The sequence below is a fragment of the Podarcis pityusensis genome (genome assembly GCF_964106645.2).
Source record: "Podarcis pityusensis genome assembly, chromosome: 7".
Classification (NCBI taxonomy): Eukaryota; Metazoa; Chordata; class Lepidosauria; order Squamata; family Lacertidae; genus Podarcis; species Podarcis pityusensis.
Window position 1 is genome coordinate 23,464,173 of NC_138031.1, and position 24,293 is coordinate 23,488,465.

General features: G+C 43.2%; 1 protein-coding gene across 2 annotated transcripts; it reads left to right on the top strand.

Moving 5' to 3' along the window:
• SNX31 (sorting nexin 31) lies at window positions 1-23,538 on the top strand. 2 transcript variants are annotated; one of them, XM_081015261.1, is made up of 14 exons: window positions 1-189; window positions 1,631-1,705; window positions 4,701-4,815; window positions 5,639-5,703; window positions 15,115-15,225; window positions 15,700-15,790; window positions 16,218-16,305; window positions 16,478-16,547; window positions 17,855-17,947; window positions 19,403-19,606; window positions 20,153-20,251; window positions 21,132-21,209; window positions 22,036-22,092; window positions 22,692-23,538. In XM_081015261.1, the coding sequence occupies exons 1-14, from the start codon at window positions 124-126 to the stop codon at window positions 22,788-22,790; spliced, it is 1,311 nt and encodes a 436-aa protein (XP_080871387.1). In that variant the 5' UTR covers window positions 1-123; the 3' UTR covers window positions 22,791-23,538. The 2 variants fall into 2 exon arrangements, with proteins under 2 accessions (XP_080871387.1, XP_080871388.1); XM_081015262.1 differs by lacking the exon at window positions 1-189 and adding an exon at window positions 483-644.
• Window positions 23,539-24,293: the final 755 nt, after the last annotated feature.

Here is a 24,293-nt window from a genome sequence, read left to right on the forward strand (position 1 = left end):
CGCCATCACGTGGGGAAAACAAATGCTCCCGCGGCCGCCCTGCCCCATTAGCACAGCCTGGCCAGGCACGCGGCGGGGTCTGGGCTGGCGAGGCGGCGCGCGCGCCTGCTCTCCGCCTCCACCATGAAGATGCACTTCAGCATCCCTCTCTCCGAAGAGCTGCTGGAGAAGTTTGGCGGCCGCTATGTGGTGAAGTAGCCAGGAGGAAGCGGGAGGGAGGGATGGAGGGCGACCGTAGTAGCCGCGCTGGCGGTGAGGAAGGCGGGTTAGAGAGAGGCGCGCGCCTGTGCCTGTGTGTGGAAGTAGCGAGGCGTCTGCACCAGACGCTGCAAGCGCCACTTTGCCCGCAAGTTGGCAGGAGCCGCGCCTTTTTTTTTGCCCAGCGCTGAAGAGACGCAACCCCAGGAGGGCGAGAGGCGCGCACCTGACGCGGATTAAGAGCCGCCTTGCATCATTCGCCTTTCCCTCCAGGGCTGCTTGTTGTGGGGCGCGGTGGGGAGGGTCTGAGCAGGGGAGATGGAAGGGGGGGGGGTTCCCACAGGGAAGGAGAGCGTGGATTTGGCTTCCCGTTGCAGGCAATTGGTTGAGGGATCCGTCCGCGTCGTGTGGCGCTGAGCTTGGGGGATGCTTTATGCGCAGCTGAGGTGGGGGAAATGGGGCGTGTGTGTATGCGAGGGGAGGAGGAGGAGGAGGGTTGCGTGGCATGTGGGGTGGGGGTGGGTGGGAAGCACAGCCTCTGTGTGAAAGGAATGGGGAGGTGGGGAGTGGGGAGTGCTTGCCAGAGGCAAATAACTTGAATAGTGTCTGTAGGGAAGGAGGGTGGGCTTTGCGGGAGTCGAGATTTGGAGGGGTCTGTGCCTGGATGGCACAGATTTGTACTGATGCGCCAGGAACGAGGAGCATTTGAGAGAGGAGAATGTGGTTGGCACGTGGTTTCACGGGGTTGGGGGAAGAGTGTGTGTAAGAAGGAGGAGGAGGGGGGCTCAGACTATACAATGGCCAAAAGAAGGGAAATCTGCTGCTGCTGTGCCCTGCTTCTCAAGTAAACGGCAAAGATTCTCGCCCTATATTTGAAGAAATTACGGTTGCCCTTGTTCATTCGTATTAAGCACCCCATTGCAATACCCGAAATGATCAAATGATCTGGAGCGACAGTCTTTTCAAATAAGAAATATCTGGCAAGCCTAGGGTAGGCAGAAAGCTGCATGTACTGTACACCCTTTAATGCGCTCTCAAAGTGCATTATTTCCCCCAAAAGAATCCTGGGAGCTGTAGTTGGTTGATGTTGCTGGTCTGTTAAGGGGTTCTTTGGGGGACGCAGGTCTGTTAAGGGGTTCTTTGGGGGTCTGTTAAGGGGTTCTTTGGGGGATGCAATGTACTTTAAATGTACTTGGGGAAGGCATGGGAATGAATAGCAGTGTGATGGGAATTGTGAGTTAATTGTAGGGTGAGGAGGCATGATGAGTGTGCCCTCATATAGGAGGATGCCCTGGTTTGGGGAATTTGCAGGATCTGCGTGAGAAGAATTGTGGGGCTCTATGCAAGAAAGTTTGAAATGCAGATAATAGGAAGTGATAAATTCCCCTAACTCTCCCAAGAGGATTTATTTAGAGAATCTGTGTATTTTCAGCTGTACTCTGTGTATCTTGAAGGCTTCCTTTTCTGCAAGGTGCGTTACAGTCAGCTGCACCACTGGAATGAACAGGTAAGATGTTCCGGTTCATTGGTCACCTTCCCCTTTCACTTATCGCTGCTCCTTTTTCATGTTCTGCCAGAAAACATTTTGGAGGATATGTTTTACATGGAAGTGTGGTACATTCTACAGCGGGGGAAGGTCAGACTCCAGCCCTTGTTGAATCTACTTTGTATTTTACTAGAGTCCTGAGATCTGTCAGTTGGAGCAAGGTACAAAAGATTTGCACTTAGAACGAAAGAATATGGTGCCTCTCAGCTACTGCTGAGTACAGGGTTTTTTTCTGAGTTCCAGAACTGAGATTCACTCAGTTTTCCCATGTAAAAATCAATCCCTGGTTATTCCAAGTTTTGTTCATTCCTGCAGACTTAATTTTTTTAAAGTGTTCATTTTGTTATTGCTATAGCTACGCAATTGGGAGTCAGAAATCACTGAGGTCTACCACAAATCACCCAGAGATCTTCCAGTAGATCATGATATGCCTTCCACCCATCCCTGTTCTCTGACATTCATTGATTTGTGAGTGGAGAGTGTCACCTAAATTTAGGAACATATGGGTCTAATGTTTAGGTTCGATAGGCAGCTATGTAAATGTTCCCTTTATTCAGAGCACTTGATATCCATTTGAATTTTTACACACATGAATGAGTTATCACTTTCAGGGTTTAGATAAGTGAGGTATATGCAAGAATAAACTACCTTACTGTAGTTTATGTGAGAGGGTATGGATATGTAATGGGCATTGTCCTTTGTGTGTTTTTCTTTTTAATAACTTCTTTTCACACAAACAGCTACAGAGATATGTTCCAAAATATAGCTCTGTTTAGTTGCTTTATTACTCTCTGTCATTGTTTTAAAGGGTCTTGCTAATCATTTCTGCCATTGTTAATTTTAATTATTTTGGGTCATTGGGTTGAATCCAAAGTAGCGCTAAGAGATCCTCCTTCTGTGCCCTCCAGCCTGTTCTAGGGGTTCCCCAAAGCCTCTGGAGCAGATCTGGAAAGGGTGTGGGGTGCATGTGGGAATGGGAGAGGAGGAGAAATGCCTATTGCACAAGTGTAAATCCTTGCACTGACGGAATGCATTAGTTGAATACTGCCCATTGCCTTTATTGCAATATTACAATCAAGATGACTTGTCTGGGCTATATCCCCAAAGGTGGCATATAAATAATAATTCATAATACATATCTGAGGCTGGAACAATATGGACATATTTGCTAATTTATAGCTAAAGCAAAACATATACAGTCATACCTTTGTAAGTTGAACATTTTGGCTCCTGAACGCCGCAAACCCCGAAGTTTTGGTTTGCGAACGTTCTTTGGAACCCGAAAGTCTGACTTGGGTTCTGCGGCTTCCGATTGGCTGCAGGAGCTTCCTGCGCCTTGATTTCCGAACGTTTTGGAAGTCGAACGAACTTCCGGAATGGATTCTGTTCGACTTCCAAGGTATGACTGTAATTTAAGATAATAGGCAGCATCCTACTTCAACTGACTAAATATTGGCAGAGCTTAGGGACATGGTGGTTTTGAATAGAATGTAAGGATGGAGAGGAAAGTTCCACTTAGATTAGATCCATAGAAATTAATGGACCTAATCATAGCCATTAACTTCATTGGGTATACTCTTGAGTAGAACTTACATTGGATGCATCACAATATGTCCAGGGTTTGGACCAGAGTGACTTCAGTGACATAACATGGACTGAACTGTGGTGGATGTCTCAGGCTTAATGTCAGGATGGCGGGTATATGTTTTAGGGAAAGTCAAAGGAAAAAGGCAAGGGGGAAAGGCATGTAGAGTTGAAGTAAAGTTTCTTTTTTCTCTCGTTCCTCCTTGCTGATTTTTTGCTTACTCAGATTCCCCATTAAAGGCTTAAAGTTTCTTCTTTTAATCCCAACTGGCATTAGTGAATATCCAAAAAGCTATGAAAGGAGAACTGAGTAACACTGAGAAGAACAGGTTTCTCTCATTTTTCAGGTGCCTTTAACAGGTTGAGAACACTGTGTAACAAGCAATATGAAATAAACTATGTCAAATAACTTCCTTGGGCATGAGAGACAATGGCCTCTCAGTGTTTATCTGTCAGAAAAATCAGATTGTGTTAGCCACCAGAACCCAGCTTCAATGTTCTTGTCAGAAAGATGCTATCACTGATACAGATTCCTAGCGTACCCTCTTCAGAAAGATCCAGGTAACCATATTGCATCATGTCCATGAACATTATTACAACAGCCTTCTTCCATTTGAACCATGTGAGGCATCAGCATTCTGCTGCTGTTATACTCTGCCTCTAGTAAAAGCTTCCAGAGTGGCCCTCTATACACTGGTTGCAAAAACAAACAAAAAAAATCAGGAAAAAGGAGTTAGATAAAATCACTATAAATTGTTGTGATTTGGAGGTTTAACTTGAAATCAAGCTGGAATTGCATTCCTTGGTGTTTCTGGCAACCTCTCTTGCATCATGGATGTTGGGTCATATTATGATCTGTATTGTTTTAATTGGTACGGTTGCTAAGGGGTTGTTATGGCCTTTGGCTAGAACAGTAAACTGATATTGATTGATTGAAATGGAGAACCATAACAGTGAATTACTAGTAAGTGTATGGTAAACCAGGCATAAGTTACAATTTTACTAAAATTAGTAGTCCCTGACAAGTTTTACACGCAGCAGCTCATTATTAAGCCACCCTGTAAGAGTTGGATGTATTCTGAACTGAAAGGAAGAAAGAAAACATGAAATGCATCTGATTATCCTGGAGATTTCCATTAAAAGGGTTCAGTAAAAATCGTACATATATCATGATAAAAAGAGGAACGCGTAAGAAGATGAGTTGTTGATTCTACCTCTCCAGATTCACAGGAACATTTAGGTTGACAATAGGGGATGTACAGCCCCTTGTATTTCAAGAATATAAGAATTGCTTTGCTCTTCCAGTCCAGCAAGTCTGTCCTTCTTGTCTCTAACGAGTAAAGTGCTCTATCCAGTTGCCCTGTCTTTTCAGTTAAGGCGGGTCTTTGGGAAAGGTGTGCCTGCGTTCCCTCCAAAATTCTACCTCGCAATGACGAAGTCAATGGCTGATGAAAGGAGAGCTCAACTTGAACAATATCTACAGAATGGTACAGCAAATCCTTAATACACACACACACACACACACACGTGTCAATAGTGGTTCATGACACATGGTGCAAATGTAAATTTTATGCATGATTTCATTGGATCAGAAACTGTTAGATGGTATCTCATCTGTTCTCATGGGCTGAGCATGTTTATTTAGCCCCAAACTATTTATTACAGATGCTGCTCTATCTTGTTCTGTAAAACCTCCACTAAATAAAGGCTGCACAGTACTGTTATTTCCTCATATTAGCCAATGGCCTTCAGGCCAACTTTCCAAAAGCACCATCACCACAATTCAAATTGTTATATATGTATGTATGTATGTATGTATGTATGTATGTATAAAATGAGTTGCATCTGATGCGGTGCACAAGAAAGAAGATCCCCCTGTTTTTTCCTCACCCATTATAGTCATCAGTTAAGTAAGGATTCAGGAAAACAGATTTAATTTATGTATTGGGTTTTCTCCAAGGAGCTCAAGGTGGCATAAATGAAAGGGTGAGGAGAAAATGTGGTCATCTAAAGCATCACTGTGTATATTGATTTATAAGACTTCTCATCAGGAGCTTATGAAATGTGATGATCATTACTCCTGAAAGCCACTCTACACAATGCTTTCTGGATCCTCCAATGTGCTATTAAAAAAAATCCACATTCAATTATACAAACTTAATAATTATTTTCTACCATGTTTGTCTTGAATATGCATGTACTTTCTTCTATATTGTTAGTTTCCCTTTCAGTCATAAAATGACTGAAAGCTTACATATATAGATAATCCTTTAAGCTGTCAGTCCTGATTTTTGTCCTTTTGTTTTTCAGTGTCGATTGATCCTAGTATTACGAACAGCGATGTCTTTATTAGTTTCTTTAGGAAACTGCAGCAGGTAAGCTCTAGTCTTTCACAGAAAACCTATTGGAAAAAGTGCTTGCCTTGTGCTCCCTGCACCTTATTCTGTCTTAAAACGGACTGAAAAATAAGCTTGTTTTTAGAAAGTAACAAATGGGCCCTGGGACAAAATACCATAGTGTGAGCTTCTCTTTGTTAGGAAGCCATGACCATATCCTGGGGACTCCGTTCCCTTTGTCCTTCCCTCTGAGTTTTCCTTCCTCTCCTTCCCCCTTCCAACAATTGGCACCATTCCATGCCCAATGAGCATGCTCAGTTCTCCTTGCAATGTTTTGGTTCCACCCCCTTCCCCTTAGGGCCCACCCCCCACTTCCCCCCCCCCACTTTTTTTTTTTTTTTTTTGGTACTTCTGCAAACCTTAAGGGTTCCCTCAAGGCTGCTCCCGCCTGCTCCTCATGCTTGGATGGCGGTGTTTTGGCCTGCACTTGGAGTTTGATATTAGTGTGCAGGATAAATAGATCCTTACTGCTTAACTTTGCCTACTTTGCTGCATTAGCTACCAAGTTGGCAATAGTTGCAATTTGATATAAGCTGATCTGTTTAAAAGCTAATGCTATTCTCATGCCCCTACTGTTTTTGGTTGTTTTTTTTAAAGTGTGCCAAAAGGGTTTGCTTATGTTATTTATTTATTTATTTATTTATTTACCTACCGTATTTTTCTCTCTATAAGACGCACTTCCCCCTCCTAAAAAGTAAGGGGAAATGTGTGTGCGTCTTATGGAGCGAATGCAGGCTATCCCAAAAGCCAGAACAGCGAGAGGGCGCTCTGCGCAGCGCTCCCTCTAGCTGTTCCAGCTTCTGGCTTAGCTGCGTGAAGCCCCTGCAGGGCAGTGGGGAGTCTTCATCCTGCTGCCCTGCGGAGGCTTCGCACACCTATGCCTGGCTTTTGCGGGAGGTGGGGGAAGGGACAGAGCGCGTGGCTCTATCCCTTCTCCCACCTCCCAGAAAAGCCCCCAAGAGCACGTGGCTCTTGCGGGAGGTCGGGGGAAAGCCAGGAGGCTTGCTTTCACTGAAGCCAGGAGAGCAAGTGGGATCGGTGCGCACCAATCCCGCTTTCTCTCCTGGCTTCAGGGATAGCCCTGCAAAGCCTCCTGAGCGAAGAGGGAGGAGCGCTCCCTCTTTGCTCAGGAGGCTTCTTATTTCTTGTTTTCCTCCCCTAAAAACTAGGTGCGTCTTATGGTCGGGTGCGTCTTATAGAGCGAAAAATACGGCATTTATTTATTTACGGTCACTACACGATTCCCAGAAAACTCTCTGAGCACTTTTTAAAAAAAGAATCATGCTCCTTGGGACTTAGCTTCAAGAAAATAGCTTTGGGTTATGTCGGGACAAGAAACGATAAGTGTGTTGATGTGAAAATGTCAACATCTCTTTATCTTGTAATGGTGGCGACAGCTGCAGTCTGGCACGTACTTCCAGAGTGTTGCAACTTGAACTTCTAGCCTCTCTGCCTATATTCTCCTTAGTAGAAACAGTGTAAATATGGTGTATGATCATGGAGGTGCAGTGTCCTAAGGCCTTGCAAGGTTGGAATGATGATAGAAGAGTTTAGTTTCAGTAATTCTATCAATGTGGGACGTGGGTGGCGCTGTGGGTTAAACCACAGAGCCTAGGACCCTAGGTCGGCAGTTCGAATCCCCGCGACGGAGTGAGCTCCCGTTGCTCAGTCCCTGCTCCTGCCAACCTAGCAGTTCGAAAGCACGTCAAAGTGCAAGTAGATAAATAGGTACCGCTCCGACGGGAAGGTAAACGGTGTTTCTGTGCGCTGCTCTGGTTCTCCAGAAGCGGCTTATTTTTTAAAAAAAAAATATATTTATTGGGGTTTACAATAAAAATAAATATAATGAACAGTATAACAAATATCTTAACATAATTTCACATTTTCTTTGGACTTCCTCACATCTCCCGCTCCCACTTTCATCATTATAACTTTTTACCAGCAATTTATTATCTTATTTGCATTCTTATATCCCATCTATGTATTTATAATCTTATAATTCTCAAAAAGGTTTATATTTTCTCAATCTCACTTATTATCTTAAATCATCTAAGTTAGTGGTGCTCAATTATTTATGATCTAGCATCCTGCTTAACATTCACTCAAATTACAATGTTTTTGTAAATAATTCTTAAATTTCTTCCAGTCCTCCTCCATCTTCTCTTCTCCCAGGTCACGAATTCTGCCGGTCATCTCGGCCAGTTCCATATAGTCTATCAGTTGCATCTGCCATTCTTCCAGTGTGGGTAGATCTTGAGTTTTCCAGTGCTTTGCGAGAAGTATCCTTGCTGCTGTTGTTGCATACATAAAAAATGTCCGGTCCTTCTTTACCACCCCTTGGCCGACAATACCCAAAAGAAAGGCCTCTGGTTTCTTTGTGAAGGTATACTTAAATACCTTTTTCAGTTCATTATAAATCATTTCCCAGAACGCCTTCACTTTAGGGCAGGTCCACCAGAGGTGGAAGAATGTTCCTTCACTCTTTTTACATTTCCAACACTTATTATCAGACAGGTGGTATATTTTTGCAAGTTTGACTGGGGTCATATACCATCTATATATCATTTTCATTACATTTTCTTTCAAAGCATTACATGCAGTAAAATTCAACCCAGTACTCCACAACCTTTCCCAGTCCTCAAACATGATATTATACCCAATGTCCTGCGCCCACCTTATCATAGCCGATTTAACCATTTCATCTTGTGTATTCCATTTTAACAGCAAGTTATACATCCTTGAAAGTACCTTAGACTTTGGTTCTAACAGTTCTGTTTCTAGTTTCGATTTCTCCACCTGGAACCCTAGTTTCTTGTCATTTTTAAAGACTTCTTTAATCTGAGCGTAATGTAACCAGTCTCGCACTTTATCCTTCATTTTCTCCAAACTCTGCAATTTCCAGTTGTCTCCATCTTTTTCTAGTATTTCCCAATATTTTGGCCATTTAGCCTCCATATTGGGTCTTTTTCGGGCCTTAGCTTCCAAAGGTGAAAGCCACCTTGGAGTTTTGTTTTCCAACAAGTCTTTATATTTTGTCCAGACATTAAACAGTGATTTTCTGACAATATGGTTCTTAAAGGCCTTATTTGCTTTAACCTTGTCGTACCATAAGTATGCATGCCATCCAAAAGTATTGTTAAACCCTTCCAAGTCCAACACGTCAGTGTCTTCAAGAAGTAGCCAGTCTTTTAGCCAGCAGAACGCTGCGGCCTCATAATACAACTTTAGATCTGGCAGGGCAAAGCCCCCTCTTTCTTTCGCATCAGTTAATATCTTAAACTTAATTCTGGGCTTTTTGCCCTGCCAGACAAACTTAGAAATATCTCTCTGCCACTTCTGAAAGCACTCCGTCTTATCCAAAACCTGAAGTGTTTGAAACAAAAACAACATCTTTGGCAATACATTCATCTTGATAGCAGCAATTCGGCCTAACAAAGAAAGTTTCAATTTTGTCCAACTGTCTAAATCTCTCTTAATTTCTGCCCAACACTTTTCATAGTTGTCCTTAAATAGACTTAGATTTTTTGCTGTTATGTTTACCCCTAGGTATTTTACTTTTTTAACCACATTAAGTTCTGTCTCTTTCTGAAACCGTTCTGACTCTGTATCTGTCAGGTTTTTCCCCAAAACCTTAGTTTTCTGTTTATTTAATTTGAATCCCGCCACCCGACCAAAATCATGAATCAGTTGTAATACTCTTTTCGTACTAGACTCTGGCTCCTGCAGGGTCAAAACCAGGTCATCTGCAAAGGCTTTTAATTTATATTGTTTCTGTCCGACCTGAATTCCTTCCACCAACCGGTCCCCTCTAATCATATTCAATAGCACTTCCAGAACCGAAATAAATAACAAAGGGGAAATAGGGCAACCTTGTCGTGTTCCTTTTTCAATTTTAAACTCCTCTGTAACCACATTGTTAACTATCAGTTTAGCTTTCTGCTCTGAATATATCGCCTCAATCCCATTCTCAAAACCCCGTCCCACTCCCATTTCTTTTAAGTTTCCCATCATAAATTTCCAGGAAATGTTGTCAAAGGCCTTCTCCGCGTCTATAAAAATTAAAACTGCTTTTGTGTTTATATCTGTTTGCAAAAGTTCCAAAATGTCAATAATGTTCCTTGTGTTAGCAAACAAATGTCTGCCTGGGAGAAAGCCTGCCTGGTCCTTGTGAATTACTTCATTTAAAACTTTTTTAAGTCTACTTGCCAAAATGTCTGCAAATATTTTGTAATCCACATTTAAAAGAGAAATGGGACGATAGTTCTTAAGTTGTGTCTTTTCAGCTTCCGTCTTTGGTATCAATGTGAAAAACGCTTCCTTCCACGACTCCGGTGCCCTCTTCCCCTCCATAATTTCATTGCTGACCTCCATCAAAGGTTGTATCAAGTAATCTTTTAATGTCTTATAGTACTTGGAGGTCAGCCCATCTGGCCCTGGAGATTTGCCCAATTGCATGTTCTGAATGGCCTGTTCAATCTCTTGTCGTGTTATTTTACAGTTCAAGATTGTCTTATTTTCTTGTGACAATTTTGGTAATCCATTTTTTGCCAAAAATTGTTTAATCTCAGCCTCGTCTTGCGGCCCTTGAGTGTATAATTTTTTAAAATATCTCTGGAAACACTTTCTAATGTCCACAGGATTCTGGATGTTTCTTCCTTCAATCTCTAAATTTGTAACCGTATTTAATCTTTGTCTTCTCTTCAACTGCCAAGCTAGCAGTTTCCCACATTTATTCGCCGACTCAAACGTTTTTTGTTTCATTAATTTGACCTTCCACTCTATTTCCTGATTTATCAAATTAGAATATTGTGCTTGATAGAGTTTGATTTCTCTCAGAGTTGGCTGTGACTTCGGGTTTAATCTTAACTTCTTCTCTAATTCTTTTATTTTGTCCAGAATCTTATCTTTTTTCTCATTTTGTGTCCTTTTCTTTACTGCTTCTGGTTCACCAGAAGCGGCTTAGTCCTGCTGGCCACATGACCTGGAAGCTGTACGCCGGCTCCCTCGGCCCATAAAGCCAGATGAGTGCCGCAATCCCAGAGTCGGTCACGACTGGACCTAATGGTCAGGGGTCCCTTTACCTTTACCTTTAATTTTATCAATATTTTCTGGCCTTCAGTTAAAATCATACCATTTAAGTAACACAGACAGCAAGGACATTTAAATGATGTGACAAGAGTTCGTTTTATTAGTATGGCATAAGCTTTCGTGGACTAGAGCCCACTTCAATCGGATGCATGAAGTGTTATATTCAGGGCAGCTCCAGATCACCTACTTATTAAGTATTCATCTTGGTTTGCTTGTACAAAACTTAAAATTATGTCCACTCTTCATTCAGCATTCATTCCAATTTGCTTGCAAGCTGTCCTTATGTCTTCTCGTTAATAATTTTTTCATTCCGTACGTTCAATGCATTTCCCCATCACTTTCCAAACTGCAAAAAGCCAGGTGGTGGTTGTTTTTTAAAATGCATTTGTTGCATAACAGAGAACTGCAGCCCTCCAGATGTCATTGGGAATACAATACCAACTATATCCCTAACCGTAGGCCATGTTGGCTAGGACTGATGGGATTTGGAGTCAAATAACATCTGGAGATCCATAGTTCCTCATTCCTGCTCTAAGGGGGCAGTCATTTAATCTCCTATAAGTGCACAAACCCAAAGTTATGGTATGCACTTGAATTGATGACATAAGTGATAGCCTAAGTCCCCTAAGATTTAATTAAATGTAGTAGGAGATGAAAACAGTGTCCTTACCTCGTTCATGTCCAAACAAACAGAATCAAATTTCATTATTGGTTTCAGCTTAGCAGTTTTGTACTGGAGCCCGCCCGCCCCCCAACACACTTTAATATTCTGTAGCACATTTCAGGCCTGCCGCAGTGTACCCATGTTGTATATGGTTTCCAAATAAAGTAACTCTCAGGTTTTTACTACTTTCATTTCTCTGTGTACCGTATTTTTCGCTCTATAGGACGCACTTTTTCCCCTTCAAAAATGAAGGGGAAATGTGTGTGCATCCTATGGAGCGAAGATGCCATAGCCCCGCGACCCTCTCCCGGCTGGAGAGGTGACGTGCGGCTATAGCAGGAACCTCTACAGCCCTGTGTCACCTCTCCAGCCGGGAGAGTGCGCGCGCGGGGCTAAAGCAGCCCCCTGCGACCCTCTCCCGGCTGCAGAGGTTACGCGCGGCTATTGAGGCTCCTGCCATAGCCGCGCGTCACCTCTCCAGCCGGGAGAGCGCGCGGGGGGGCCCCGCGACCCTCTGCCGGCTGGAGAGGTGACGCGCGGCTATGGCAGGAGCCTCTATAGCCGCGCGTCACCTCCCCAGCCGGGAGAGCACGCGCGGGGCTAAAGCAGCCCCCCCGACCCTCTCCCGGCTGGAGAGGTGACACGCGGCTATGGCAGGAGCCTCTACAGCCCCGCGTCACCTCTGCAGCCGGGACAGCGCGCGCGGGGCTAAAGAAGCCATAGCCCCGCGACCCTCTCCCGGCTGGAGAGGTGACGCGCGGCTATGGCAGGAGCCTCTATAGCCGCGCGTCACCTCTCCAGCCGGGAGAGCACTCGCGGGGCTAAAGAAGCACCCCGCGACCCTCTCCCAGCTGGAGAGGTGACGCGTGGCTATGGCAGGAGCCTCTATAGCCGCGCGTCACCTCTCCAGCCGGGAGAGCACTCGCGGGGCTAAAGAAGCACCCCGCGACCCTCTCCCAGCTGGAGAGGTGACGCGCGGCTATGGCAGGAGCCTCTATAGCCGCGCGTCACCTCTGCAGCCGGGAGAGCACTCGCGGGGCTAAAGAAGCCATAGCCCTGCGACCCTCTCCCGGCTGGAGAGGTGACGCGTGGCTATGGCAGGAGCCTCTCCGCTGCGCCTTTCTGCTGCTCCCTGACCTGCTCTTTGGGGCTGGTGGTGGGCTTCCCCCCGCCAGCCCCAAAGAGCAGGTCGAAAGGAACCTGAAGCCTGGAGAGCGAGAGGGGTCAGTGCACACCGACCCCTCTCGCTCTCCAGGCTTCCAAGGTAGCCGCCTGAACGCACCTTAAACGGCACCTTGTTTTAGAGCGGGAAAACAAGAGGGGGAAAGTTCTCCCCCTCTCTGTGCAGCGCCTCCTGCTGCTTCACTGAAGGGTGGCTGGGCAGAGAGGGGGAAAATTTTTTTTCTTGTTCTCCCCCCTCTAAAACAAAGTGCGTCCTATTGTCCGGTGCGTCCTATGGTGCGAAAAATACGGTACTTCATGAACATCACAAATAATGTCAGATTGTACTTTACTCAAGCTGTTCGCATGCCCAACCCAGAGCTTTTGTCCAGGAATGTGATCCGTACATGAGAAGAGCCATGCAATAGAATGCCTAGTTAGCATTCCTTCCACCAAATGTCTGTGGGTTAGCTGGTGCTGCATTATGATGCCAAACACATAGCCTAAATCTCAATATGTCATTTTTTCAATAGGAGAGATGATTTATGGGAAGGATCATAAATTATGTGTAAACAGCAAGTGTCCATTGTATTTCACTATGTACTTGTAAGTGCATTTATAAAACAGCAATTGAAGGCTAAATAAACATTGTCCAAGCATGAAAGATTCTAAGCAAATAGCTTTTAATAGAGATGTTCTGATACTGGGTGCTGTTTTCTTGCAAAACATTTTATAGAGGATCTAGGGCCTTTCTGCAATGGCCTGTAAACAAGAGGAGCTGTAAAACGGCTGAGCAAACCTTTTCCTCCCCTCTGTAGAATTTCTACTGGTACAGCATGACCTGAGAACATCCTCTAATTTATTTGTTTTAAGTTGCTGCATAAATGTAGTGGCGATATTTAGCACGTGATTTCCCTCCTAGGATTTTTCAGTATTAACACTTATATGAAAAATCCTTGCAAGTGAGACTGTACAGTAGAAGTGACTATTTGGTGTGAATTTGATGGTGTAGTGGAAGGGCGAAACAGGAATATACTGTGATATTCTAAGCACAGTGAAGAGGTTTGCTGGTGAAATAGGCTGTGAGCATGGCAACACAGATTCAAGCGTTCCTCATTTCACGTGCCCACTCTGTATGGGTTGAGGACATCTTTGGCAGTGAAACAGGGCTCTAGCCCAACGTCCTGCAACATAGGACTCTTTTGCCCAGTGTGGGGCTCAGACCCACAACCCAGAGATTAAGAGTCTCATGTTCTATAAACACATGCGTTGGATTGAATTCATGGCATTTTGCATGCAAATCATGTGCTCTACCACTAAGCTACAGCACATTCCCCATGAGCAGAGCAAACCCAGGGAGATAAGCAGTGGATGGTGGAAGACTCAGACCCCATTTTTGTTAGAAATTGGACACCATTGTCACAGTTCTGAGTTTAAGCATCAACTGAATCTGCTGTCATCATTTCTGGTTTAACCCCAAGTGCACTTTGCGACAGGTTAATTCAAGTTCTGCCCATAATGGGGAGAAGGGGAAAATGAATAATCCAGCAGTAACTGGCTTGGAGATTAACACTCTTAACATTGCAAAAAAGTAAGGTTCTTTTTTAGCAGTGTGCTAAATGCTTGTTTAATGGATGCGTGAGGGTCGTGATGATGCCATCTTGTTGGCTAGACCTGAATAGGACTAGCATTAGATACAACGCTTTGGTACAGACTAAGGCTGTAATCCAAAGTACATCTTGTAGAAAGTAAACTACTTTGAAAGCAATGAGATAGATGAAGGAGAAGCTGCCACCTTTCACTCCTTAATGCTCATAATTAGTTCTAAAAATAGTTGTTGCTTCTTCTCATCATGAAGAGAGATAAGAAGTTTGTGTGTGTGTTTGTAACTAAATGCCGAGGGTCCACAACTATATTTTATTGCAGCACTGTCGCTTGATTTAAGGTATAACTTTAATCAATTAGTTATAATTAATCAAATCTGCATAAACTTGTATATAAGCAGCTGCAATTCAGAAGAAAATAGTGTTTTTCAGATGCTTGCATTGCTGTGTCACAGTGGACCATAACACGAGAGGTATTCCTTCTGTTCTCAGAAGGACTTGGATCTATAAGCATTTAGATTAAAAATAAACAGTTTAATTGGTGCACTTCTTTAATTGATCAAAAAAATCAATTTTACATAATCAATCAACTAAGTGCTACAGACTTCAACATCTGCTTTTTTAATCTTACCAAAGCCAGCTGCCCATTTTTACTATTTTGGGGATCAAAAACAGGGATAGAAAACATGTTGCCCTTCAGATATTTTGGACTACAACTCCCTTCAGCCCTGACCACTGACCATCCATTTCTGACCTAGTTTGCTTAACGATCCACCGTATTTTTTTCCTGCAGTGAAGAAGCTGAAATCTTTGCTTTCAGATGCAAGGACCACATATATAGGCACTCCAATCCCATGTTTTCATGTCTTGCAGGATACATTTAAAATTCAAACCCAACAATCTTTTCTGGATGTTTATCTTGCTGATGGACGGTATCTCAGAATTGATATTCAGACATCGGATACCGCTGAAAGAGTGCTAGAGGCAAGTAATTTTTAAATGTTCTTTACAGTATCTCATATGGACCAATTCACAAGCATGTTAAGCAATATGTTGCTGTTGTGTCTGTCCAGATATCTCAAGCAAAGTACTAGCTTAAAAAGACACATTTCTTGGTGGCCAAGCCCAAACGAAATGGAGCAATTTGGACTGAACCAGTGATTTCTGGCAGAAAGAACCAGTACAAACAATACCCATAGATAGAATCAGTGTGGCAGTTATGTAAGAGCCTTTTAAAACTCATTTTTCATGATGAACGGTTATGAAGAATGTGAAAACTTGCAATATTTCTATTTCATCTCTCTAAACCTCTGTGGGGAAACAGAAACAGATTTATTGGTTGCATTTTTCTAATCCACCCTGATACAAAAGCCATTTCAAAATATTGTCTTAAACAACGTGACTCATTCGTAATCTTAATGGGAAAGTACCTCTCTTTTCTCCCCACCCCCCTTCCAGGTTGTATCGTACAAGATTGAGCTTTCAAGAGAATTAATAGGCTATTTCAGCTTGTTTCTTATTCAAGATCACAACAATGGGGAGCTGTCTGGTAAGAGGTGCATTGTTTGGTATACTAGACATTGCATTCACATTCCTTTCTATTTGTGCAATGTGGGAAAGCTTTATGGGTGACGGCTGTGTAGAAGCAACGTTTTCGCTGAACTCTGGTTTTTCCTCTTTGTTTTTGGTTGACTTTAAAACCTAAAGCAAAGCCTATATGTTGCATGGAGAGAAACCTTTTATCATATCATAAAAATGCAAGAACTTTTGGTTTGCTTTTGCTGGAAAAATATCCCTTTTATTTCTCTCCTTTTTAAGTTGGAAGAGGTTGGGGTTACTTCACAAGTTATGTGTTTCGCAAGCACATATTAAAATGCATTGCATGAAGGAGACAAATGTGTGCTTTAAAAGATGTATATTTAAAAAGTCAACTTTTTTCAAAAATTACCTTCCCCCTTCTTCCCCCTCACCTCTAGTATTGAAAAAACTGGCAGAATTTGAACTTCCCTATGTGAGTCTTCAGAGCATGAAAGAATCGCCTTGTAAGATTGGGATCAGAAAGTGGTAAGCAAGGAAGATGAAGAAGCGGATTTAGCAAGATGCATTAAAATGTATATATATGCTGGAGGAAGGGCAGAAATACAGTATTTCAGTAGTAGCTCTCATTGTAGATATTTCACTGGATCAGTGGCTTTGTTTCGTTTAAACTTTCCATTTCCCTCTCCCTGTTGGACAGGTACATGGACCCATCCCTTGATAAAATGCTTATGAATTGCAGAACTTCAGTGAACTTACTTTATATACAGGTAAGGTTTTTTTCATGTGCAGGTGAGTTCCTTCTAGAAAAGCACTACTCCTGAAATACTATTATGAAAAGAAACTGACTTCTTGTGTTTAAAAGTAGGCGTTCATGAACAAGCAGAGCTTCTTAATTCCCATCCATCAACACTACCTGATGTATAATAACAAATAGGTGTTCCCAAAGAGTAGGCTGGCCCAACTAGATGTAAGAGTGATAGATCTGGGTTTAAAACACATCACAGGGGGTTGTTCATAGCAAAAGATTACTTACTTGTGGCTTCTTTCTCTCCCTCCCAGGCATTAGGATTTTACTGAAACCGACATGAGCTTAGCTGGGAGGAAATGTAGGAATTTAAGAAACTTCCTTCTACCAAGTCCATCTAGCTCAGCATGGCCAACACTGACTGGCAGCTGCTCTAAGGTTTTCAGGCAGGAATTCACCATAGCCCTGCCTGGAGAACACTGTGGATTGAACCCATGACCTTTGGCATGCAAAACATGTGCTCTACCACTGAGCTACAGCCCATTGCTCATGAGGAGAGCAACCTCAGGGAGATAAGCAGTGAGTGGTGGAAGACTTGAACCACTCATCACCTGTGTGTACCCCGTTTGTTGTTTAAAATCATACAGTTGTCACAGATCTGAGTTTAAGCATCAGCTGAATCTGCTGCCATCATCTATGGCTTAAGCCCAAGTGAACTTTGCCACAGGTCATTTCAAGTTCTGCCCATAATGTGGGGAAGGGAGGAAATGGGTAATCTAGCAGTAACTGGTTTAGAGATTAGCACTCTAATACTTGCCCCCCCCCCCAAAAAAGGTAAGGGTTTTTAGCACCATCCTAAATGCTTGCTTAATAGTTGTGTGAGATCATGATATGCCACCATGTTGGGTTGAAATTAAATAAATTGGTGCTTGGCTCCCTATTATTGCAATGCATGTTACAGCTGTTTTTTTTAATATCACAGTTCTATCATGAGAGCTATTTGAGCTGCAGTAATGCAGACAGTTGAACTAGCAACTGGGTAGCTGCTTGCAGCCTAGTAGTACCTGGTGGGCATGGTGGGACTCTAGTGTTGCAGGCTGCTATTGCCACAATTTCTTTGCAAAGTCATGTTGATTGTGCTGCTTCAGAGAACTGTTCTCCACCATTCCTGTTCCCCTTCTGCCATGTCAGAGGGACCTGATCCCACATGGATCAGCAGGACAGGCAATTTGAGGAGCTCATTGGTCTGGTGGTTTGGCTGCTGGACTCTTAAGTCAGGGAGAACAATGCATCGGGGACTTTAATACATACCTTTTTTCTCTTTTTAAGGTTCTGCAGGAAATGGAGAAGAACTGGATCAAGCCTACAGATGGACAGATGCAGAAGCTTCAAATGCTACAGAAAGCACCTAACAAAATGAAGGTAACACAGTGTTTTAACCTTTTCAGTGTGCATGCTGTGATGCAAAGACACCAGAGAGAGCATCTGCTTATAAAGGCTTGCTGTGTTCTTCAGATCTGCCAAGGATTTTTTATTTTATTTTGTAAGCAGAAGAATCTTCTGTCCTCTCCTTGTGTCCCATCCCACCCCAGTTTGCTCAACTGAACCCCAACAGAGCGGTTTGTCAGGGGTCTCAGGGAGAGATGAGGATGGGAAACTCTCTTTCTATTAATCTAAGCCCAGCTGCACAAAAAATTAGTCCCCATTTCACAAAATTTGTCCAGGTGTGTTAGATTCTGCTGACGTTGTTCGTGAAAATTAGCTGAGGCCCATCTAAAGTTTGGATGAGCATTAACTTCCCATGCATGCTACAAATCATGTGTTAGGAGGGAAGGAAGGAAGATGAGCTCTCTTGCCTGCATCAAAGCTATTGCAAAGGTTGCTCTCTGGCAAACCCAGACCAGCTTCTACCCATCTGGCTTTTCCTTTAAGCTCTTCCTGCAGAGCCAGGAGATGAAATGTGAGATTGGCTTAGAGAGGGGAAAGAGCAGACCTAGAGACCCAAACCCCTTCTCCCTTCCCTTCTGATCTTTCAACCCCAGAATACTCTATATTAGCACCTCCAGCTCTACCTCCATAGACAGAATGCCTGCTGCGGTATTAAATTATTTCATGGGTGAAAATGCAGTTTGTTATAAGCATACAAAGAGAGGCAACAGAGAAATAATAATTCAGTTTTGCAGAATTTCCTGTAGCATTTGTACAATGACAAACTTCTAGACATGCAAAGCAGGAGTATAGCCTGCAGATCACTTGGTACAAGATTAGAACAACTCCTATAGAGTGCTCCAGATTTAAATGGATGAGGCCTCGAGACTTGCTGCAATCAACACTGCTCATGTGGAATTTTTCTCGCACAAGTGGACTTCCCCTTCCTCTTCTTCTCCCTGTGCACCTCAAAATGCGCTCTGGGGGATCTTCCAACCCCCTGGAGCAGATTTTGAGGGTGCACAGCTGGCTGCAGAAGTTCCATAGTGCTAGCAGAACAACAGTGTTGAGTTCTGCCTTTCTTCTCATGTTCCAGTTTCTTTAAGCTACTGCTGTGCCCGAAGACTTTGGAAAGGAATTACTGATAAAAGCTAATAGTGTCGGGTATTCCATCTGCACTGCCATACACATTTTCCCCAGTGTGTTAATCATCCCCACCTGACATTGACATGTATATTCTCAAATGAGCACTGGGATAATTCCTGCATGGATTTTATATGTGAGACGTGGCCCACAGTATGTTTGAGGGGGTGGGGGCTTATCCAGATAACAGCAGAGTCCTTGGCTTTCGGTCCCTTGCTGAAGTTGCTAGCCCTCAGTACCTTCCTGCATCATGTGGTACAGTATATAACCCACTGTTGTCCTCCAGTTTCTGTTTCTCTTGCACAGTTTTTAGAGCTGGCTCGGGAGGTCCAGCACTACGGATACATTAAGCTCGCTCCTTGCTCCTGTGACTATCCTGAAGCAGGCTGTACTGCTGCTATTCATGTGGGGAATAATGAGATTAGCTGCTGCATAAAGTTGCCTAGCAACCAGATCAAAGAGGTCAGCTTCAAGATCAACAGGGTGAGGTGCTGGCAGGTCACATTTCTAGTAAGTACCTTGTGAGCAACTTCACGACTTAACCACATTGTTTAATGCTAACTTTCTTGTACTAGATTTCCTTTAAAATTGAGTCTCATAAGAAAAAAAATTCCTAAATGAGAGGGCCTGCCTTGTAAGCAATAACACAAATTCTTAGTTTAGATTGCCTTTATGCGCCTTTCTTGCTGCATATACACATGTTAGGAAGAAGTTGTTCATTGTTAACATTCTGTGTTCCAAATATCATCAACGGTAGACTAAGTTGATACTTCTGCAGTCTTGCCTCACCTCAGATTCCTCTAAACACTCTCCTCTGACCTAGGAGAAAGCGATAGCTGCATATAGAAAACGAGGGATGAAAGTTCTGCTGAGAGTGAACCCATTGAAGTTAGTGGGCATTTCTAACTTGCATACAACAATTTTAGTTAGTCTTCTCTTTAAAAAAACCATTGGAAATATACTCTGAATACTAGTGTAGTGTAGTGACTAGGCATCAGTATAGACTGGAGGACCTCTTGACTAATATTACTGCATCGTTTTTTTAAAACTACTTAGGGATCTGTTACAGGCCAAGGCCTTGACCAGTTCCTGGAGCTCAGGTTTGAGTACAACGATTCTGACACCTGGAGATGGATTGCCTTTAACACAAAGCAGGTTTGTATTACATAATACAAATGTAATGTACATAAAGTACATAAAAGGGGAAGCCTGAAGAGTGAAAAACCATGTACTGTGTGTCTGCTGAAATGGCAGCACCAAAGTTCAGAAGGGATCATTTTTTAGCAGTTAGAGACCTTCTTTGAAGGTGCAATTCCCAATGGAGGAAATCCCTAGTCCATCTGATCCCAGATTGCCCTGCTTGCAGTGGAATAATCTGGAGCCCACTTCAAGCTCCTGGCCATTTATTTGTAGCCATATCCATACCTCCCTCACACCTGGCTTCACATATGACATCAGGTATGGCAGGTGGGTGTGGTTTGTGGGTAATAATAGCCTTACAGGGCAAATTGGTACTCGTATAAGGCCTAATTAGGTCTGTGGGCCAGAAGTTCCCCAATCCCTGACCCTAACCCTTGCAGGCAACAGCTCAACAAGGCCTTCCCCGGACATCTTCCTTCATTTTGCTAATGTCAGGGGTTGAAGTTGGGACACTATAGATGCGAAGGATGTGCTTTTACAGCTAGGCTGTGTTCATCCCCCTGCTTTCTTCCACCTAGTATTAAATATAAAGGAAAAGAAGTTGCCTTATATCTGTTACCTATGTATGACAGTTCACAAGAGACAATATTCCCCCAGGTGTTACTGTTATATGTTTAGGTTCACATCAGGAAAGGCTTCTTCAGGTTTACTTTCATATGTAAGTCCTGAGTAAATTGAATGATATGGCTAGTGGACTGCAATCGGATAGATTAAGCTGGGGGTAAAAAAACATTCGAACCACAGAGCAAAGCTGATGTACTCCGGAAAGCAGCAATTCTGCATATAAAGTATTTTGTTACTTAAAATCAAAATGTAATATTTATCCCACGTCTAGGCATTTCTCCTAAGCAGCTGCTTAAAAAAGATAATATCGGAGCAGCTGATGACAGCAACCAAAGGTGATCAAGAAATGGTGAGCAAAGTTTGACAATCGCGTTTGCCTGACTGTTGGTGTGGGGTTCTTGGCTCCATTGCTCCTGCACGGTGGAGGCCGGGTGATTAGAGCAACTGGGACATTGCCTCACCAAACTCAGCCAGCCCCTACCAGCCTTACTTACAGCCAATCATAAAGTTGCTCTGCCTGTTGTTGGCTTGGGTCTGCTGTTGGTCCCCCTGCCTTTTGTCTTGCCAGCCTCAGTGGGCAATACTGGCTCCAGAGATTCTCGCTTGACCCACCCTATGGCTGAAATCATATACAGGCTTAAGAGCAAATCCTACTGAGTTCAATGGAACTAGAAAGTACTTCCAAGTAAACATGCATATGGAATCAAGATGCATACTTTCCATTTTGTAAATGGGAGGCCAAGGAACCTAGTGAGAGGGAAGTTTGCTCAACATTTGATCATCAACCTATAGAACGACACATCCTCTTGGGTAAGGTTCATAAATCATATTCAGGGCAACTTTAGCAATGATTTCTTTTTCAGTAGGGGTGAGTATTGTCTGGTATCTGTAGATTCTAGGCTCACCACAGAAATTGGTTCATTGCTTAAAGGAAAAGACCAAAAAACAAACCCATTGCTTTCATTCACTTCTCCACATATAAATGCCACTGGTGCTTGATATCAATGGAAATCATGTTCACAAGGTCAAAGAGAAATGTGGTTAAAATTGCTGATACTATAGTGCATTTGCCAGTGTCTCCCCTGTGTGAATACACTTGAGTTACATGTTGCCTGCCTCTGTGTGTTTATCTTTCTGCCTAGCAGTGATCTTTACATTTTATCAATCTGTTTTAGCGGATTGAACTTCCTGAACCAGGTAAAGCTAAGAAACCAAGCATCCATCCAAGTCAGGTTTGTGAATTAAATGACATTAACTTGGGTGGAGACCTGAGAGGGGCTGGGACGGGAAAGGAGATGACTAGGATCCTTAATGCAAGTTGCTGTTCTCTCCTCCTAACCTTGCCACACACACACAATCTGTAATAAGGGGATGGTGACACTGACATGCCTTTCCTGGTGGTTGTGAGGATTACGGAGCTTATTATTGGAAGTGTGCTTCACGTCATAGGGCTATATAAACAGTTATTATCACTGTGTCATAGAGGCTGCCACTGCTTATGTCGCTTCAATACAATTGCTGCGGTATTATAACTGCCTTCTGCAACCTGGTGCCCTCCAGATGTTTTGGACCATGACTCACATCTGCCCCAGCCAGTATAGGCTGCCAAAACATCTGCAGGCACTAGGTTGGAGAAAGCAGGATCGAAAACCTTGATAGTTGCTGGCTTTCACAAATCTTTCTTTCCTGTTATGTATCATTAGCATAGCTGCTGGTGGTATTCCCCAACACACAATTAGGTGGTGTTCTACTGGTGTGTGTTTCATGTATTATTGACTAGAGGTTTTTTTGATCTCTTGGTTTAACATATCCTGTATTTGATTCTGTGCAGATATTTCATTCTGGTTTTAAGCCAAGAAAAAAACCGAACGCTAGTAGACCAAATGAGGATGACTGTGTGTTTGAGAAAATACGCGAAGAAGACTTGTGACCTGCACTTCAGCTGCTGCTGCCTCTGGGGTTTTTTTAAATGAGGAATAGCAAACTTATCACAGCAGTTGTCCTCTGTTTAATAGCAGTCTACATTTTCTAACTCCTCATGTATTTTTCTTCTTGAGGTTTTTTAAAAAAAAACATCAGCTGCTCCTGGGAACCAGAATTTGTAACAGGGAAGACTGTAAATATTTTGCACATATATTTCATTTTATTATTAAAAATGTACAGGACCTTTAAAAAAATGGGAAACATTGCATATCTTGGATCAAAGTAACACCTTTTAAAGTCTTTGACATTAAGCTGTTAATCTTTGGCCTCTGGAATGTTTACCATTGTTCTGTTCCACGGGATACAAACTGTCTCCCTACAGGTCTTCAGCTTAATGATAAATTACACAATACTGCTGAATTTGTGGCAAGGTCTTCCTATGTACAAAGTACATCATCTTACAATGATCCCTACTTCCCTCCAGTACCTGTTTAAATGCAGACATGTCTTTGATTATCTCCACCCGTTCCTGCATCCCAACTGTGCACTGAGTACTGGAATAATTACCCTCAGGACTGTTAGGAATGCTCCAGTTTTAATTACTCCAACATAATACAATTTTGGTCTCTTTTTGTTGTTGTTAACCTTCTATGTTTTGTATGAGTGTTTTTTTTAAAAAAAAAAATATGCAAGGTGGGAGATAACTTGTGGTAAACAACCTGTGATTATGTTAAATATAAGCACTGTGAAATTATTATAAATGTCGTTATTTCTTCCTCCACCCCCCCAAAGAATACACTTCTTAAAAAGCTGAAAATACTGTGGACACCAGGTGTCACTACTACAACTCCCATAACCCCTGGTTATTGGCACCAGATTGGGGAAGGCTACATTAGATCATCCTTTGTCCCTCCACTGCTTAATAGTCGCCTGAGTTTGTCAACTAGTGGAGATGCAAAGTTGGAAAAGTTGCCTTATGGGCTAATCTTAGAATTGTGGAGTTGAATAGGACCCAACGGCATCTAGTCCACTCCCCTGCAACGGAGGCATCTCAACACGTGGCCTGGGTGGCTCAGTTTGTTAGTGTGGTGCTAACGCCAAGGTTGCAGGTTTGATCCCCGTATGGGGCAGCTGCATATTCCTGCATTTCTGGGGGCTGGGCTGGATGACTCTCAGAGTCCCTTCAAACTCTAAAATTACATGATTCTATCCAATTTTTGAAAAAATATTGGCCCCTGCTTGAGGCAACATGGTCTTGTGTTAGACAACCAGTGTGGATGCTAGGGGCAGGTGAAACATCCTTTGGGAAGTGCTAGAAGATGTACGGAGTCAGGCACTGGTCCATCTACACGGGCAAACACCCCTTTTGCAATCCTACCTGGAGATCGAACCTGCAATACAGTGGACGCTCGGGTTGTGAACATGATCCATGCAGGATGCATGTTTGCAACCCACAGTGGCGCGTCTGCACACACATGGGTTGCGATTTGGTGCTTCTGCGCAATCGCAA